General features: G+C 42.7%; 1 protein-coding gene and 1 long non-coding RNA gene across 2 annotated transcripts in view; one reads left to right on the forward strand and one right to left on the reverse strand.

The window, feature by feature from the left end:
* The window catches only part of LOC140106526 (uncharacterized), a 126658-nt gene extending 110922 nt beyond the window's left edge, over positions 1-15736 (forward strand). Inside the window, exons 3-4 of the long non-coding RNA XR_011850799.1 lie at positions 8267-8431; positions 15234-15736. This is a non-coding gene — a long non-coding RNA (uncharacterized lncRNA). The remainder of the gene's footprint in view (positions 1-8266; positions 8432-15233) is intronic.
* The window catches only part of SYNPO2L (synaptopodin 2 like), a 63374-nt gene that overhangs the window by 22035 nt on the left and 23221 nt on the right, over positions 1-18118 (reverse strand). The window contains exons 2-3 of the mRNA XM_072131005.1: positions 15242-15393; positions 1317-2011 (exon numbers count right to left, since the gene is read on the reverse strand). Of these exons, the coding sequence (XP_071987106.1) occupies positions 1317-2011; positions 15242-15393 (847 nt within the window). The remainder of the gene's footprint in view (positions 1-1316; positions 2012-15241; positions 15394-18118) is intronic.

Below are 18118 nucleotides of genomic sequence, written 5' to 3' on the forward strand. Positions count from 1 at the left end.
CCTCGGACCCCATCAGACCCCCTGTTCTTGTGATCTGTTGATAGTGCCTAACTTGTTTCATGGGAAAACCCCTTTAATGGTCAGGAATGTCTGGCTGATGAGGTAATTTCCCCTGGCAGGGCAATTTTTCATGAACAATTTGAGATCACATGACCCTCCATCTGCGTCCATTTTATGGACAGGAATGTCTGGCTGATAAGGTAAAAGACAGGAAGCTTCACTTTACATATCAAGGAAGCTTTCTAGAATTTTTAATAGATGTATATTGGTAAATTATCTTATATTCTGTCTCCCACACTTGTACACCCATTACAAAGAACATGAGGTAAAGAGGCCAACCCCTTTAATAATGAGCAATGGCCTAATATATTAAGAAATCTTAGTCAGTATTCTGCAGATTGCACTAAAAAGTACAAACTGCTTGCACATGTATTTATAAAGTGTTTCCGCCAGTATTGTATCAGGACTGCACTGCGTCCGCTGTGACACAAAACTGTGCACCTAAAAGGGCAAGTCCGACATAATCGTGGCACACACCCTTTAAACTGAGTGCATTTTGGGGATAAACCCCCGGAGATTCCTTTAGGCCTGCGTGGAGCCAATGGTAACCAGTATGACATTCAGTATATTTGGCATCCAATACGGGGCGGCTAGTAAAACATAAATACATATGTAATTTCCAATATGAGCCTATGGGCAATGAATTAAAGGGCTACACTGTATGTCTTACATTGACTTCCATTAGAATTATCTGTCAGAGCCTTCCCATTTATACCTTCGACGGAGATTATTATATACTAAGAAGAAATCATTTGGTATCTTGGCACTCAGATTTTATCAGGATGATAGACAAAAAGTGTCAGCTGTAAGTGGCTTCTAAGAAAGAAAGACAGACAAACTAAAAATACAACTTCTTATCTATCTGGCATCCAGCTAGTTGTGCTATGTAACTCTTCTGATAAGACCACTAATAAGGACTGTAAGTGAAGAATGATGGTGGATGATCTCGTAATTAAGGGTGTGTTTCACAGGTTTTGTCCCAGTAGCAGACACTCAAGAAAGCATGAAATACTTACAGCAATATTATACTCCTGGGCGGATTAGCCGACTTATGTTTAGACTCTTACTGAAATCTAATACGGCCTTACAAATAAAAATAGAGAGACCACTAGAGCTAGATCATGTCATATTACTAAAGAACAGGATATAAACCCCTTTAATTAGGATCTATCTTGCAGTTCAGTATTCTAGAACACACAAACCACTTCAGTGTAGTCCGTGTTAGTGACAGTCACGGCACCAGATTTAGTACTTACTTGCTTCTTTGGCTTTATCGGAGTAGGTTGTTGTCAGATCTTCATCTACAGGGTGTTCCACTGGTCCTATCATCGGGATAAGATGTCTTTCAGCTCGGATGCTTTTTGTGGCATGGGGCAGGAGCATAGATTCAGGTGAGGTTGAAGTGATATTAGATATCTGCTCAGGCTCCTCCGCTGGCAGGAAGCCTTCCACATCTGAGAAGGGGGTTTCAGCTCTGCTGCCATCAGGCTGGTATACGATTTCTCTTTTGGCTACTCCACTTGTTGACTGTAAGATACCTTCTACAGCCCCACCAGGACCACTTTCATTGCCACTCATCTCAGATAGAGATTGTTGTTCGTTTTCGATTTTGCTGCTGCTCCCAGGTGGGGATCTTGGGCTCTTCTTCCGTGCCCTGCGGTGTTTTTCTGGGGGTGCCTGCTGCGGATTAAGATGTTGTTGTTGGGCAGTCTGGAGATGCCCAGGAGATGCTTGGATGTCAGCGTCACTATCTGTTTCCCCGTAGTATGCCTCACTATCTGGTGGAGAGGTAATGCTCTCCAAGTGCAGCAGTCGAGGTTGACCAGATGTTGCGGAAATGGATGGTGATGCAGCCCAATAGCTGGGGGGTTCTGGGCTTCTAATGGAGTTTGGGCTGCTAGGTGAAGGAAACACTCTCTGTGTCCGGGGTATCTGAGCTCCAGCTGCTGTCCTGTATGGGATGAAAAACAGAGTCACATTACATCCACTCAGCTCTAAGTTGGGAGGAGTGCACAGAAGGGGAGATTGATTCAGTACTAGTGGTATGAACCAGCTCCACAACACAAGAGACCCAAACAACCCTGGCTGTGCACTTTTCATCTCAACTGCTTTCTTCCCTAGGGAAGCAGATATTGCCAAGAGTGTATTACAATGGGAATCAGCTTTAACTTTAGAAAAAGCAGCAGTCTCTGTTCTTATACATGTAATACAACCCATATTCATACAGTAGAGACCTAAAACCTTTTGGCTATTATACTTCTTAGTTACTTATTAGTTACTGTCAATGAGGTGATTTTCGGTATCAATTCACTCATGTTTCTTTTTTATTCCATTGATAAGACGACAGCTTATAGACGATCTGTCGGCTTTCCTAACCTTTCTTTTTAATAAATAATGATATTCCCTAAAATATTCAGTTGCATATTGTCTTATAACTTTGTTTGGTGATGATCATGACTTTCATACTGTCTTATTGGCACTGGTTGACAGTAAAAGTAGGACCCATAGCGACCATAGCAAAACGAATATTTTATCTTGGAGACAGTGGGACAGATTTATCAAACAGAATTTTGTTGTAATATGTGTCAAAAACTCCACAGTTAACAAAAGTTTTAAGACAGTTTTTACACACACGGTTTTTTGGCTTGTGTGTCAAAAGGGGAGTGGCCTATGCAAAAGGGGTGTGTCATAAACAAAATTGAATGTGACCTGAAACATGACAAAAAAATGCAACAAAAAGTTTGGAACTTTTGTGCACCAATTAATAGGAGGTGCAAAGCACAACTAGACAGTTATAAACTACGACCGATTAGAATACAGAATTGTGATAATGTAATAAATCAGTTCATCTAACACTGCGTTGTCTCACTGTAAGGCATTTCTGCTGTTTCTTTCATGGGGAAATCACTTTTAGGCCAGCAGCACTCAACCATTAAAAAAGGGATGTGCGCTGGACGGATTTCACGGACAGACCACATTGCAGAGGACAGGACTTGGTTCATCATAGTGATATATGATACAAGGAGTCCCTTCTTCCTTGCTGTGATCATAATAGTGTGGTTCTGCTATTTTTTGGAGAAGCAGGGACTCCTCGCATTATTTATCACTATGATGCAGGGAGTCCCATCCTCTGTAAAAAAGAAATTTCCGGATCCAGCTAGATGCAGATTAAAATCGCCTTTATTCGATTTTCAGGGCATCCATCAGATAAAATACAGGTGGCATGGTATAATCGTCACTGGTGCCAGGATGGGAAATCTGGCCAGCATACAGACCATTTTTCACAAACTAACCACCATGGTTTGCCATCGGCCTATAGAGGTATCGCACAAAACGTAGTTCTTCTAAAATTGTCACTTTATAAGACACATACTATTTCTATAAATAGATTTATTCTATATATTTCCCTTTTCCCCTATCCACAAGTCCAAGTCCAACAGCTGGGAATTTTGAGTAGATGGGACTGAAGTCCACATGAATTTCCAGTGAAAAGGGCCATTGCCGATCATTGATCATTTTGGTTCTGTTTGTTGAATTTCTGGCGGTTAAAACGTATAGTTTTTATAAACATTTTTTTTCATTACTTAAAAATGTTGATCAAGAAATGCAAATAATGTACCTTTGGAATAAATGACAACAAAATACAACAAATAGTGGTTATTATCATTATACTATATATAATGGCTTTGTTCACATCATGAGATTGACGGATACACATAATGTAATAACATATAAACGTTTTCTAATGAATTGCTATTTGCTGTCATGTTGACTGGGACATTCTTAGTCTTTCCTGATATATTCATCAGCCGGCACTTTTACTGAGTCACAAAGCATTTAAGACTCATCACATTTTCTTCTGTCATTTTCTTTTACAGACGGGCAACCCTGCCGGTTAAAAATAAGTTTTACTTCATGCTGGCATTGTAGTGACCTCATGTCATGACTATACGATTACACTAGTATGGTATTTCTTCTAACTACTGGAGAAAGATCCCCATCTGCTGGAACAAAATCATATCTAGGGAATGACTTCAAGCTGGATATAAGAAACTCCACATAGCTATAGTGGAGTATGGATCATGTTATGTCAGTACTGAACCTATTGGGGCACATTTATTAAAAATAGTGCAAGTTGCATTGTGAATCTGGCGCCCCCTGCACTGCCCCACAGCGTACAGCAACATAGGGCGTGCAACACATTTTGTCGGACTTTGCGTAATAAATGTTTAAGCAGTTTGCAAATGAAAGGATGTGCAAAGTCCTACAAAGAACTGGCGCAAGGTCCTTAGTAAAGTGCCCCAGTGACTTAAAGCAGGATCCATGAGGTTCCATTAGGTGTCCCTTATTTAGAATGGAACCATGCAGGGCTATTCTGTCCATTGAATTAGACCAAATATTCATCAGAATCTTATTAATTTGAGATACACTCTATAAACCGACTCGAGCTTGCATATTAGAAGCGTTAAGGAGTGTTACACACAATGCCAGGGGGGAAAGACATCTGCAATGATCATTATGAAGTAACAGCCTTTTGATCTGGAACGTGTATAAAGCCAAACAATTCAAAGTCATGGGGGTACATGTATCTAATTTTTGGCTTGGGTTTTCCTCTCTTTTTTTTAAATTGTTTCCCTTCAAAGTTTGCCATTGTCTAGTTTTTTGCAGTATTCCCTGGATTCAGATGTAAAAGTCATGGGGGCAGATTTATCAAGCAGTCTGAAAGTCAGAATATTTCCAGTTGCCCATGGCAACCAATCACAGCTCAGCTTTCATTTCACCAGTGCTCATGAATATTTTAAAGGGGAGCTGTGATTGGTTGCCATAGGCAATTGGAAATATTCTGACTTTCAGACACTAGATAAATCTGCCCCATGATTTTTTTTTTTTTTTAAAGTTGCCAATTTTGCCGCAAATCCATGGTTTACGCCTGCCAGGCATAGGAAATAGTTTCTGTTTACAACTTTTGGAGACTTTTTGCAAATCTTGATTTACAAAGTTGCAAATTCACTAAAGACCTAAACCCCTCAAACATCACATGTATAAATAAGATACATCTGACCATCAGAAAAGCCAAAAAAAGGAGGCGCACAAAGCTGTATTTATAATTCTTGTGTCCCATTATTTTACGGAGAGAAAGATTATTCACAAGTAGAAAATATTCAAGACAATAGATTTAATCCCCAAGAGTGAAAATCCCAGCAAATTAACCCCAACGTCATTCTGTGCAAAAATGTAAAAGCTACATTTACTTTTAATGATCAAGACCATTATAATACAAATAGAAAAACCTCACCATTCTACAAAGAATATAGCAGCATAAGAATAACTAAACAAAACTTTATACATTAGTGATAAAATGATATTAAACTCTGCAATATACTTTATTAAAGAAACATGTTCCTGTATCTTGATTTTCCTAGGCCTTTCTACTCTATTTAAGCAGTTTCTATAAATTAGCTCTATCTCTCCTACAGCACTGACCACTGATCAGATAAATCTTTACAGCTCTTACTGATCAAATCACTTTAGAGAGCGGAATCATCAAGGTACATATGCTCTAGGTATGGAGCTTAGTCTTCCTATCTGCTTTAGGTGGACACAATTCTCAAAGCTTTCGGAAACACTGCTCACTGCAGGAGAAAGACACAAAGAAGCTGCTTTTCTTAATGAAGTATAAGAAAGTTTACTACAAATAATACCTCAGAGGTTAAGTAGTAATAAGTTTACAGAGTTGCATATGTGCAAATCACAAGATATCTGGAAAAGACCAGAGTGAAGATGTTTGGCTGTAATATAAAATTCCATGTTTGTTGAAGACACTGCAAAATAGCACATACAATCCATGCCAATTGTCAGCCATAATGGTGGAGGGGTAATGATTTAGGCTTGTTTTGCAAAGACCCAGGCACCTTGCATTATAGTCAAATGTCAGGAAATCTATCCGAAAACTAATGCAAATGTTAAAGACGATTGAGTCATATTATCAAATTGAAGTCATTTCAGCCCATTTCAGCAAATTAATCTTATTGTTTGTATTATAAAGAGTTATACCATTTTCCAATATACTTTCTGTATCAATTACTTAAGGTTTTCTAGATCTCTGCTTTGTGTTCTGCTATAGGAAGCTTCTATGTTTACAACCAGTGGACAGGAATCTGACCATGGTCACACATGTGCACGGCTGGTTTTAACACACATCTCTGCTTACTCCTAAATCCCTTCCTCATCCAATCCCTTCCCTTCCTTGGTTGAACTTGATGGACAAGTGTCTTTTTTTTCAACCGTATAAACTATGATGTAACGAGCCGTGCACCTGTGTGACCATGGTCAGATTCTGTCTACTGGGAGTAAACATAGGAGCTTTCTATAGAAGGACAGCAAGCAGAGATCTAGGAATTGATACAGTAAGTATATTGGAAAATTGTATAACTTTTTAATATGCAAACAATAACATTAATTTGTTGAAATGGGAACACCCCTTTCATCGTGAATGAGCAAGCTTGAAGAGTCATCTCTCTCACTTGTACCATGGGAGTCACTTAAACCCGCCCCTAATTGGGTTACCACACCCTCTTTTACCCTATAAAATTTGGTTAAAAGTGGTATAGAGTGGGGTGATATTATATATTTAATAGAATGCCGTTCACGAGACAGAAGAGCTGGCTATTATTAGTGAGCGAAGTCTAATGATCCAGCTCACTAAGAAGAGCCGGACTTCCCATCAGTTATCGCTGCTAACGGTACTGTAAGTCTAGATATAGACCTGATGCGTATACGCACGGCTTGCCTCCCTTGACGTGTAGGGGTGGTCATCAACAGAAGTGCTGATCAGCCAAATGCAGTATAGGCATAAGAGTTTGTATCCTCACGCTGACACCAGATGTGCGTCATAAGGGGAATCAGGTGACCTTCTTTTGGGTAGCTTAAATGGGCTGACCACCTAGGTAGCATCAAAGGATATCTACCATCAAAATCAAGCATGGATAAACTAAGGACACCTAGATCAGGCACCGTAACTGTCATAATTTTCTTAATATTTGTTATCCGTGGCCTCCTTCCTTCTAAAATCAACTTATAAAATTATGCTAAAGAGTATGAAAGGCTACTGGAGTGCTGCAGCTTCACAGGCTGTTACAGTCTGCAGGAGTACTTCCTCCTTGCACTGTGTCGCTTTAACATTCATGCAGTACACATACATCATATACTATGCCAGGAAAATAATCAGGACAACATAGATTCCTAACTCTGGACATCAGCAGAGAAGTTTCCGCAGCTATCAGTTGCCAATGGCAGAGCACTGGTTCCAGTCAGCTGCTAAAAAGACATTATCGTAGCCAACAAGCAATGCACATGGGAACAGTCAAGAGAAGCAGTTAATGCCATGTGAAATCAATCGTTCGCTGCTGGGGTGATGCTATTTCACCCCAACAGGTGGAGAAAGAGTCCTTCATGCTGAGATTAAGTAAGGAGGGTGAGGGGACTGCTATTTTCAGACATGTAAAGCTGTTGACTTTGCTGCTATAATAAACTATTATGTCTCCTGCCTGTTCTCTAAGCAGCTGTATGCTACAGCGCAGGCACTTTACAGGTTAGATTGCAGCCATTTACTCATTTGTAGAACTTAACAATCATAAAACCTTTTTAATGTATGTCTTGTAATAACTTATACAAGATGAGCAGTACACAGACAGAAAGCTAAAAGCATCAACGTGATCAAATGTAATAAGGGACGCAGAAAAATGAATCCTTCTAGTAGTTTACATATCCAAACAATATCCTGATCCGTACAATTCCAACTAGATATCAACAACAACAAGGGTATCAAAGACACCAATGACCTTTCCAGACGTAGAAGTATATAATTACTGGGCCCCACTGACATCCATGGGCATCCACCTCTATAGGCTGTGCGGTGAGATGATGTTTTCATTGAGGCCGTTTTGATAACGATACGACCTTTTGATCATTTCTAATTAAAATTTCTATTGGAGACAAAACTGGTTAAAAACGGACAAATCTGACATTTATTTTCTGTCATGGGAATACCAGCAGGTAAATATTTTGATAGAGCGGACATTTTGGACGTGGCCATACCTAATGTGATTATGATTTCACTGGTTTATTTTTATGTGTTCTAGGAAATGGGGTGATTAGAATTTTTAGCTTTTTTAATATTTACATTTTTTAAAATTTTTTTTAACAGGCTCCCAGCTGTCATTACGCCAATCAGTACCCTCCAATGAGATCACAGAGGGCATTCAAAGATGATGGCACCCAGGGCAGACCTGTCAACTATATATTTTTTTAACACTTGGACAACCCTTTAAACTTCTGGAATCGGTACCATCACGGACCTTTGCAATTCCAGGTAAATATGCGTATTACACAGAGCTGTGTCAGGTTCGCTAGGGAGAATGCTGGTTCTTCTGGTGGTGCAAGCAGCGTTCACCGACCCCCGGCGCGTATCCGCGCAAACTCCGCCTCTCGTCCCGGGCAGCGGCTGCTAAGATCTCGCGCTGTCTAGGAGTTGTATTCGGAACTGCTGGGACTTGTGGTACCTCTGCATGGTGCCTGGTTATTCTGCACCATGAGGGGTTGATTTCCAGAAGTTGTCCAGCTCCTATCAGGTTCTGGAGGTGGAGTTCTGGCTGCATAACTTGCAGCTTCACTAGTCACCTGTGCCAGTGTTTGAAATCCCTTCATCACTCGCTTGCTGCATTAGGTTGTATTGCTCTGTATTGTTGTGACCTCGGCTAGTTTTTGACATTGACTCTTTGCTTACTGACTTTGTTCTTGACGTACCCTCTCGTTGTGACTCCGGCTCGTTTACTATTCTTTTGTGTTTTATGTTTGTCAGTCTGTTTGTGTTTCCCTTCCCACACTTATCCAGTGTATTTCGAGTCTTCAAGTAGTCACCCCACGGTTTAGCGTGGGGGGGCTATAGGAAGGGACAGAGGTTGGGGCAAGCTCAGGGCACACTATCCCCTGTCTTCTGTGTTACCCAATCCTAACAGAAACACTGGCCACGCATTGGTCTGCATCCTGTATATGACCTGCTACATTCACTCCTTCCATGGAGCCTTTGTCAGCTGTGGTCGCTCAGGTCCAGACCTTAACTAAACATGTTCAGAGTCTGTCTGCCCGTCTTCAAATGCAGGTTTCAGGGCAGACAACACCACAGGCTGCACCGCCACCTGCACCAGAACCTAAGGTTCCACTACCTGACTTGTTTTTTGGTGACTGTAAGAAATGTTTTTCATTTAGGGAGGGATGTAAACTTTATTTTTCTTTACGCCCTCACTCATCGAGCAGCGAGACACAAAGGGTGGGCGTGGTCATGTCTCTTTTGTGCGGTGATCCGCAAAATTGAGCCTTCTCTCTCCCACCTGACGCTCCATCCCGTTCTTCTCTTGACGCTTTGTTTTCTGCTTTAGGCCAGATTTATGACGAACCTGACCGCCGAGCACTGGCAGTTTCCCACCTTAGATCTCTGTGTCAGGGAAAACTGACGGCAGAAGATTATTGTGCCCAATTCAGACAGTATGTAACTGACAATGGAAAGACTGTGCCCTAAAAGACCAATTCATGTCCGGACTCTCAGACCGAGTACAGGACTTAGTCTTAGCTTATGCCGAGCCTCAGACATTAGATGAAGCTATGACTCTGGTCATCCGAGTTGATCGTCGCCTGAGATCCAGGCGATCACCTCGGGTGTCCCCTGACTGTCAGCAAGCGGCCAGTCTGTCTCCAGGCCGTCAAGAATTGTAATCCATGGAGCTGGATAGCATCTCTCCTGCACAGCGGAAGCAACATCGAATAAGACGCCATCTTTGTTTCTGCTGTGGAAGTCCTGATCATCGGATACACACCTGTTCCAAGAGGCAGCAGCAGGAAAAACTTCCGCTCCTAAGCAGTAATCGAGGGGACTGCTTAGGAGCTCAGGTACTCCCAGTTGTGTCTAGAATGTATTTACCTTGTACAAGTTTCCTGTACTGGTCGTGCCTTCTTGGATTCAGGTGCTGCATCTAATTTCATTGATTATAATTTTGCCTCTCAGTTATCTGTGTCATTGATTCCTTTGTCCACTCCTATCCAGATGTCGGGTGCGGATTTGACTCCTCTACAGGCAGGGTTGATAAGGTTCCGAACCCCGCAGATAAAGCTTATGGTAGGAGCTATGCATGAAGAATGGTGTTCTTTCCTAGTTATGGAAAATTTGTCTGAAAATGTCATTCTTGGTTTACCTTGGCTCCGGATCCATAATCCGGTAATTAATTGGGAAACTCTGGAGCTGGTTCATTGGGGTCCTCACTGTAAGGATCACCTGACCAGAGTTTCATTATGTACAGTAGTGGCGGAAGATCAGAGTCTTCCAGGTTTTCTCTCTGATTACTCAGATGTGTTTTCAAAACCCTTGTCCCAAGTCCTTCCTCCTCACAGGGAGTTTGATTGTAAATTTGACCTTCTTCCTGATGCTAGATTGCCTAAGGGTCGTATATATAACCTGTCAGTACCAGAACGGGAGTCACTGAAGAGTTATATTGATGAGAGTTTGGCAATCGGACATATCCGTCCCTCTGAGTCGCCCACTGGGGCCGGGTTCTTTTTTGTTGAGAAAAAAGATGGTGGTTTACGGCCGTGCATTGATTATAGAGAATTAAATAAGATAACGGTAAAAAACTCAGGTCCTCTCACCTTGATCCCGGATCTCTTAAATCAGGTTTCTGAGGCCCAAGTTTTCTCTAAATTAGATCTCAGAGGGGCTTATAACCTGATTCGGATCCGGGAAGGGGTTTGCGACACTTTGAATACCTGGTTATGCCCTTTGGTTTGAGTAACGCCCCAGCGGTTTTTCAAGGGTTTATGAACTCCATCTTTCATGACTACATCGGTGTGTTTATGGTGGTATATCTGGACGATATTTTGATATGGTTTCTCACCAGCAACCTCTCCGCCAAGTACTTACCAGGTTACGCAAAAACCACCTCTTCCCTAAGCTGGAAAAGTGTGTTTTTTTGTCCAGAAGGTTTCCTTCTTAGGTTATGTTGTTACTCCCTCTGATGTACAGATGGATCCAAGTAAGGTTCAGGCGCTCACGGACTGGGTTCGGCTTACCAATCTTAAGGCCTTACAACGTTTTTTAGGTTTCGCTAACTATTATCGGAACTTTATTAAGAACTTTTCCATGATCGCCAAACCCCTCACGGATCTAACCCATAAGGGTGCTGATCCGAACAATTGGTCCCCTTGCTCTGCGTTTGAAACTCTAAAAGTGGCATTCTCGTCAGCCCCAGTTTTGGGTCAACCTGACCTCTCTCTACCGTTTGTTGTGGAGGTAGATGCCTCCGAGGTTGGAGTAGGTGCAGTGTTGTCTCAGGGGTCCTCCACTCTCACCAGACTTAGGCCCTGTGCGTATTCCTCTAGAAAGTTTTCTTCTTGTGAGAGGAATTATGATATTGGTAATCGAGAGCTCCTTGCCATTAAGTGGGCATTTGAAGTCGACACTTTTTGGAGGATCATAAGAACTTAGTATATTTGGATACTGCTAAGCGCTTGAACTCACGTCAGGCTAGGTGGGCCTTGTTTTTCTCTCGCTTTAATTTTGTGGTCACCTACCGACCTGGGTCAAAAAATGTGAAGGCTGATGCCTTGTCCCGTAGCTTCGGGATTCCTGAGCTTCCAGAGGCTACTGACAGTAATATTTTGTCTCCAGGTGTTGTGCTGGCAGCTGTCTCCTCCCACCTCTCCTCTCAAATTTTAGCAGGACAAAGATCTGCACCTAAAGACCTTCCGGAAGGCAAATTATTTGTTCCTCTTTCTTGTCGTTTGAGAGTGTTGGAGGAGACGCATTGCTCGGTATTGGCAGGTCATCCGGGAATGCGGAGTACCTTGGATCTCTTAAAGAGAAGTTACTGGTGGCCTCACATGACTAATGATGTGCACGCATTTGTCCAAGCCTGTCGGGTCTGTGCGCGAGGAAAGACTCCAAGGAGACATCCTGAGGGGCCTCTTCTTCCGCTTCCAGTTCCCACCAGGCCATGGTCTAAAGTGTCTATGGATTTTGTCACTGATCTGCCAGCATCTCAAGGCTATACAGTGATTTGGGTGGTAGTGGACCGTTTCTCTAAAATGGGACACTTCGTTCCATTAAAAAAGTAACCTTCAGCTGAAGAGTTGGCTGAATTGTTAATACAGAATATTGTACGCCTCCATGATATACCAGATGATATTGTGTCAGATAGGGGCGTACAATTTGTTTCCAAATTTTGGCGAGCATTTTGTTCTAGACTGGAAGTGAATTTGTCGTTCTCATCGGCGTTTCACCCTGAGTCTAATGGTCAGTTCAAGAGAATGAATGAGGAGATGATTCAATATCTGCAACTATTTGTCTCGGACAGTCAGGACCAGTGGGTGAAATTCCTTCCGTTGGCAGAATTTGCTATTAATAATCACTGTAGTTCTTCCACTCAGGTTTCTCAGTTTTTCTGCAATTATGGTTTTCATCCTCGTTTCTCCTTTTCATCTGTGCCTGTCTCCAATATTCCTCGGGCGGAAGCTATTACATCCAAGTTGCGCACGCTCTGGTCACAAGTTCAGGAGAATATTCAGAGGGCACAAAATTCTATGGTCCAACAGACTGAAAGAAGGCGCACTAACTCCGATACGTTTATGGTGGGGGATAAAGTGTGGTTATCCACAAAAAACCTTAAATTGAAGGTCCCCTCTTTGAAGTTTGCACCCAGGTTGGTAGGTCCGTTTGTTGTTACTCAAGTTGTTAACCCGGTTACTCTTCCAGCAGGGTGGCGGGTTCATAATACCTTCCATAAGAGTCTTCTTAAGCGCTATGTTAAGCCTGTTTTGCCTCTTCCTGACCCTCCTTCTCCATCAATTGTGGAGGGGAATCTGGAATTTGAGGTGGAAAAAGTTGTAAATTCCAGATGGGTAGGTAACTCCCTGCAGTACCTGGTCCATTGGAAAGGTTTTGGTCCTGAGGATAGGTCTTGGGTTCCGGCTAGAGATGTTCATGCTCCGCGGTTACTCAGGTTATTCATCAGGCCTATCCCCAGAAGCCATCTTTACGATCTAGGGGGGACCTGTCAGGGGGGGTACTGTCAGGTTCCCTAGGGAGAATGCTGGGACTTCTGGTTCTTCTGGTGGTGCTAGCAGCGTTCTCTGACCCCCTGCACGTATCCACGTAAACTCCGCCTCTCGTCCCGGGCAGCGGCTGTTAAGATCTCGCGCTGTCTAGGAGTTGTGTTCGGAACTGCTGGGACTTGTGGTACCTCTGCATGGTGCCTGGTTATTCTGCACCATGAGGGGTTAATTCCCAGAAGTTGTCCAGCTCCTATCAGGTTCTAGAGGTGGGGTTCTGGCTGCATAAATTGCAGCTTCACTAGTCTGTGCCAGTGTTTGAAATCCCTTCATCACTCGCTCTCTGCATTAGGTTGACTCGCTCTGTATCTGTATCGTTGTGACCTCGGCTAGTTTTTGACATTGACTCTTTGCTTACTGACTTTGTTCTTGACGTATCCTCTCGTTGTGACTCCGGCTAGTTTACCACTCTTTTGTGTTTCATGTTTGTCAGTTTGTTTGTGTTTCCCTTCCCACAAGTAGTCGCCCCACAGTTTAGCCTGGGGGGGCTATAGGAAGGGACAAAGGTTGGGGCAAGTTTAGGGCACACTATCCCCTGTCTTGTTACCCAATCCTAACAGCTGACATACAACCCTTATGGAGAGGGCCCTGGTTCTTCAAGACTACCCAACGTATATTTACGTTGGCTGGTCATAAAATGATTAGACAATTCTAATTCTGCTCTACCAATTCTCTCTATTTGCTGCCTATCCTGGCTTCTGTCTTATACCTTGGATGCCTACCCCAATCATGGATTAACTGATTATTCTCTGTCTGAACCCTGGTGCTTTTCACCAGGGTCTTCTGACCCACCTGGGCTAGCAGTAACTTACATGGATTACTCAGAGAGCTATGGCCTTGTGTCCTTGTTGCAGATAAGTCCAGAAAACCCATGTGGTCACTAGAATAACAACCTTGGGATTAGCTCAAAGCCCTACCACTTAGATTCACATCACAATGTTTGTTGTAGGGAATACAAGATACGATTAAGGACCAGTATGGCAGTATATGGCCTCCATGTTACCTTCGATCCTTGCTCCCCCGAAAATCATCGGGGGGGGCAGCGATCGGCTGCCATGACAGCCTCGGGTTGTCATAGGCTTCTGCATAGTCATTACAGAAATATGGCAGAAATGCCACATACTGCAATACAGTTGTATTGCAGTATATGGTAGGAACGATCTGACTATCTAGGGTTAATGTACCCTAGATGGTCTAAGAAATAGTGAAAAAAAGAAAATGTCCCAAAATGCCGATCTATCAAAATATAAAAACGGTTATTGACGGCAGTGACCTCCGAGACGGGAAATGGCACCCAAATGTCCGAAATGCGACTTTTACACCTTTTTACATGACATTAAAAATGTATTGAAAAGTGATCAAAAAGTAGCACAGTCCTCAAAATGGTAGCAATGAAAATGTTGGCTCATTTCACAAAAAATTACACCTCACACAGCTCCGTACACCAAAGTACGAAAAAGTTATTAGCGTCAGCAACATTTTTTTTTCCTTTTTCGTACACATTTATTTAATTTTTGAAAATGTATTAAAACGCAATAAAACCTGTATAAATTTGGTATCATCGCGATCGTACTGAACCAAAGAATAAAGTAGAGGTGTTATTTGAAGCAAAGAGTGAAAGTCATAAAAACTGAGCCCAAAACGCACACGTACGCACATGCGTTTTTTAAAATTTTTTCCACATTTGGAATTTTTTTCCTGCTTTCCAGTACACGGCATGCAATAATAAATAACATCACGGGAAAGAAAAATTTGTTACGCACAAAATGAGCCCTTAAACAGCTCTGTACACGGAAAAATGAAAAAGTTATGGATTTTTGAAGGTGGAGAGCGAGAAATGAGCGGAAAAACCCTGTTTTCGTTGTGAGATTGCAGGACAAATCCAACATTTTCATTTACTTGTTTCATTTTCTATGGTGTTAATCCAGGTCAACTACCAAATCACTCTAACATTTGAGTCACAAACAATTATAATTTGATTGAATGTAAATAAATATGTTTTTTTGTTTTTTTTTTAGCTTTTTACCTCTTTACACGAAGGTGGAGGCTGCCTCCTGATGAGTCTATCATCTGCATTGCTTCCGCATGTGATAATCCAACACATGGTTTGCCATTGATCCCAGTCAGTTCATCATTTTCCCGCAGTCCGCCACGACATGCTTTGCTGCGTTTACGTACCTATAGAGAACAGAAAAAAAAATCTAAATTTCTGGTTTTTCTGCATAAATATTACTATTAATAGGTATTGCGAATTTCTTCCTCTCTTTGACCAGAGGAGTCTGTCTAAGCCCAGGAAGCAGAGGTGTCTCATACAAGCTGCCTGACACCCAGTCAGAAGAGACTAGGCCCAGAACAGAAGTCCATCATCAGTACTCTGTACCTACACAACCAGCGCGTCCTGAAGATACTTTACCAGGCTGTGAGCAACCACCTTTCTGCGGACTTGCTCCAACCAGCTGCCACTAACCACCTGAACCTTTGCTGATGTTAAGGCCATTGCCTGTTTGCAGAATAAAGAACTGTAAGTTATTCTTCACCAACATGTCTCTGAGTGATCCCTGGATCAGGCTGTTCATCATCATGGGCTCCCCATCCTCCATCACCAAAGATCCCTATCTACACATCATTAGGGTTGCCCCAGGGAGAAACCTACCCTATCAGCCCCTCCCTCTATTTTCTTGCACATAACACCTGCTGGAGACCTTCCAGGCTGTGGACAAGGCCACCGCTTCTGATACCAAGCCCTGTGATCACTGCTACCCACCAGGCGGCATTGCAGCCTCTCCGTTAGTTAGGACCCCGGCTTCCTCCAGGCACTGGTGGGGGATGTTGCGGATATAAAAGCTGAAAAGTTTCATTGTTAATAGTGAATTTGTGTGGCAAGAAACCAGTGTAATCCTCAAACAAAAGTTTAGTACAATGGGCACATTTACTTACCCGGTCCCTGCGCGATCCCCGAGGTGCGTTGTCCGACGAGGATGAAGTCTTCTGCGATTCAACAAGATTGTGTACTCAATATCCTGCATATGTCCCTTCCCCGCTCAGGTCCGGCGGAGTTCACCTTCTTCTTCCCGGTGTATGTAAGTGCATGTCTTGCAACACAATTTGAATTTTAAATCCCGCGCTCAGTCCGAATCAGTCTGGTAGTCCGATCGCATGCGCCAAAAACCCTGTTAAATGCGGTGCAAAACGGAAATAGTCGGGAAACTCAACGGAAGTGCGGTCCGTGGACCCTTAGTAAATGTGTCCCATTACGTATGATAAAGAAATTGAGCAGCCAGAATCTTTGCTTCATAATTAAAGTTTTAATGACTTCCGCAATCAAGAGTGCATGAGACCCTCTTTTGGACCCCTGGCAAAACATAGAGGCAAGTATGCCTTCCTTTGTAAACCCATGCAGCAACAAGGCAATGACATGGACGACCCTTTTAAAACATTAACTGGTGATTTATGGTGAACCTCAGATGTCCCCCGTTAAAAGAGTATTACTAAACCTACACTCACCGGCCACTTTATTAGGTACACCATGCTAGTAAGGGGTTGGACCCCCTTTTACCTTCAGAACTGCCTCAATTCTTCATGGCATAGATTCAACAAGGTGCTGGAAGCATTCCTCAGAGATTTTGGTCCATATTGACATGATGGCATCACACAGTTGCCGCAGATTTGTCGGCTGCACATCCATGATGCGAATCTCCCGTTCCACCACATCCCAAAGATGCTCTATTGGATTGAGATCTGGTGACTGTGGAGGCCATTTGAGTACAGTGACCTCATTGTCATGTTCAAGAAACCAGTCTGAGATGATTCCAGCTTTATGACATGGCGCATTATCCTGCTGAAAGTAGCCATCAGATGTTGGGTACATTGTGGTCATAAAGGGATGGACATGGTCAACAACAATACTCAGGTAGGCTGTGGCGTTGCAACGATGCTCAATTGGTACCAAGGGGCCCAAAGAGTGCCAAGAAAATATTCCCCACACCATGACACCACCACCACCAGCCTGAACCGCTTATACAAGGCAGGATGGATCCATGCTTTCATGTTGTTGACGCCAAATTCTTACCCTACCATCCGAATGTCGCAGCAGAAATCGAGACTCATCAGACCAGGCAACGTTTTTCCAATCTTCTACTGTCCAGTTTCGATGAGCTTGTGCAAATTGTAACCTCAGTTTCCTGTTCTTAGCTGAAAGGAGTGGCACCCGGTGTGGTCTTCTGCTGCTGTAGCCCATCTGCCTCAAAGTTCGACGTACTGTGCGTTCAGAGATGCTCTTCTGCCTACCTTGGTTGTAACGGGTGGCGATTTGAGTCACTGTTGCCTTTCTATCAGCTCGAACCAGTCTGCCCATTCTCCTCTGACCTCTGGCATCAACAAGGCATTTCCGCCCACAGAACTGCCGCTCACTGGATGTTTTTTCTTTTTCGGACCATTCTCTGTAAACCCTAGAGATGGTTGTGCATGAAAATCCCATACTGATGCTCGGTTTGAACTTCAGGAGATTGTCTTGACCATGTCTACATGCCTAAATGCACTGAGTTGCCGCCATGTGATTGGCTGATTAGAAATTAAGTGTTAACGAGCAGTTGGACAGGTGTACCTAATAAAGTGGCCGGTGAGTGTATTATTAGCGGTACTGAACTTGTAACAGTAAAAATGTACTATACTACAATACTGTTTTATCTATTTAAATACTTATGTAGTTATATTTTTTGTCTTTTTGCGGGGTAAAATGATAATGATGATGTCAATATCTAATTTTGAGTAGAATAACCTTCCTTGTCCACTATATTCTCAGAACCTATGACTCAGTCCTGTTTATCTCTAAATAGGTTATAACATCTATGCAGCTGGCACTCAATCCATCAACAACTAGGTGTCAGAGCCTCAGTGTCTTTCT

This window comes from Engystomops pustulosus, chromosome 11 (assembly GCF_040894005.1).
Source record: "Engystomops pustulosus chromosome 11, aEngPut4.maternal, whole genome shotgun sequence".
Taxonomy (NCBI): Eukaryota; Metazoa; Chordata; class Amphibia; order Anura; family Leptodactylidae; genus Engystomops; species Engystomops pustulosus.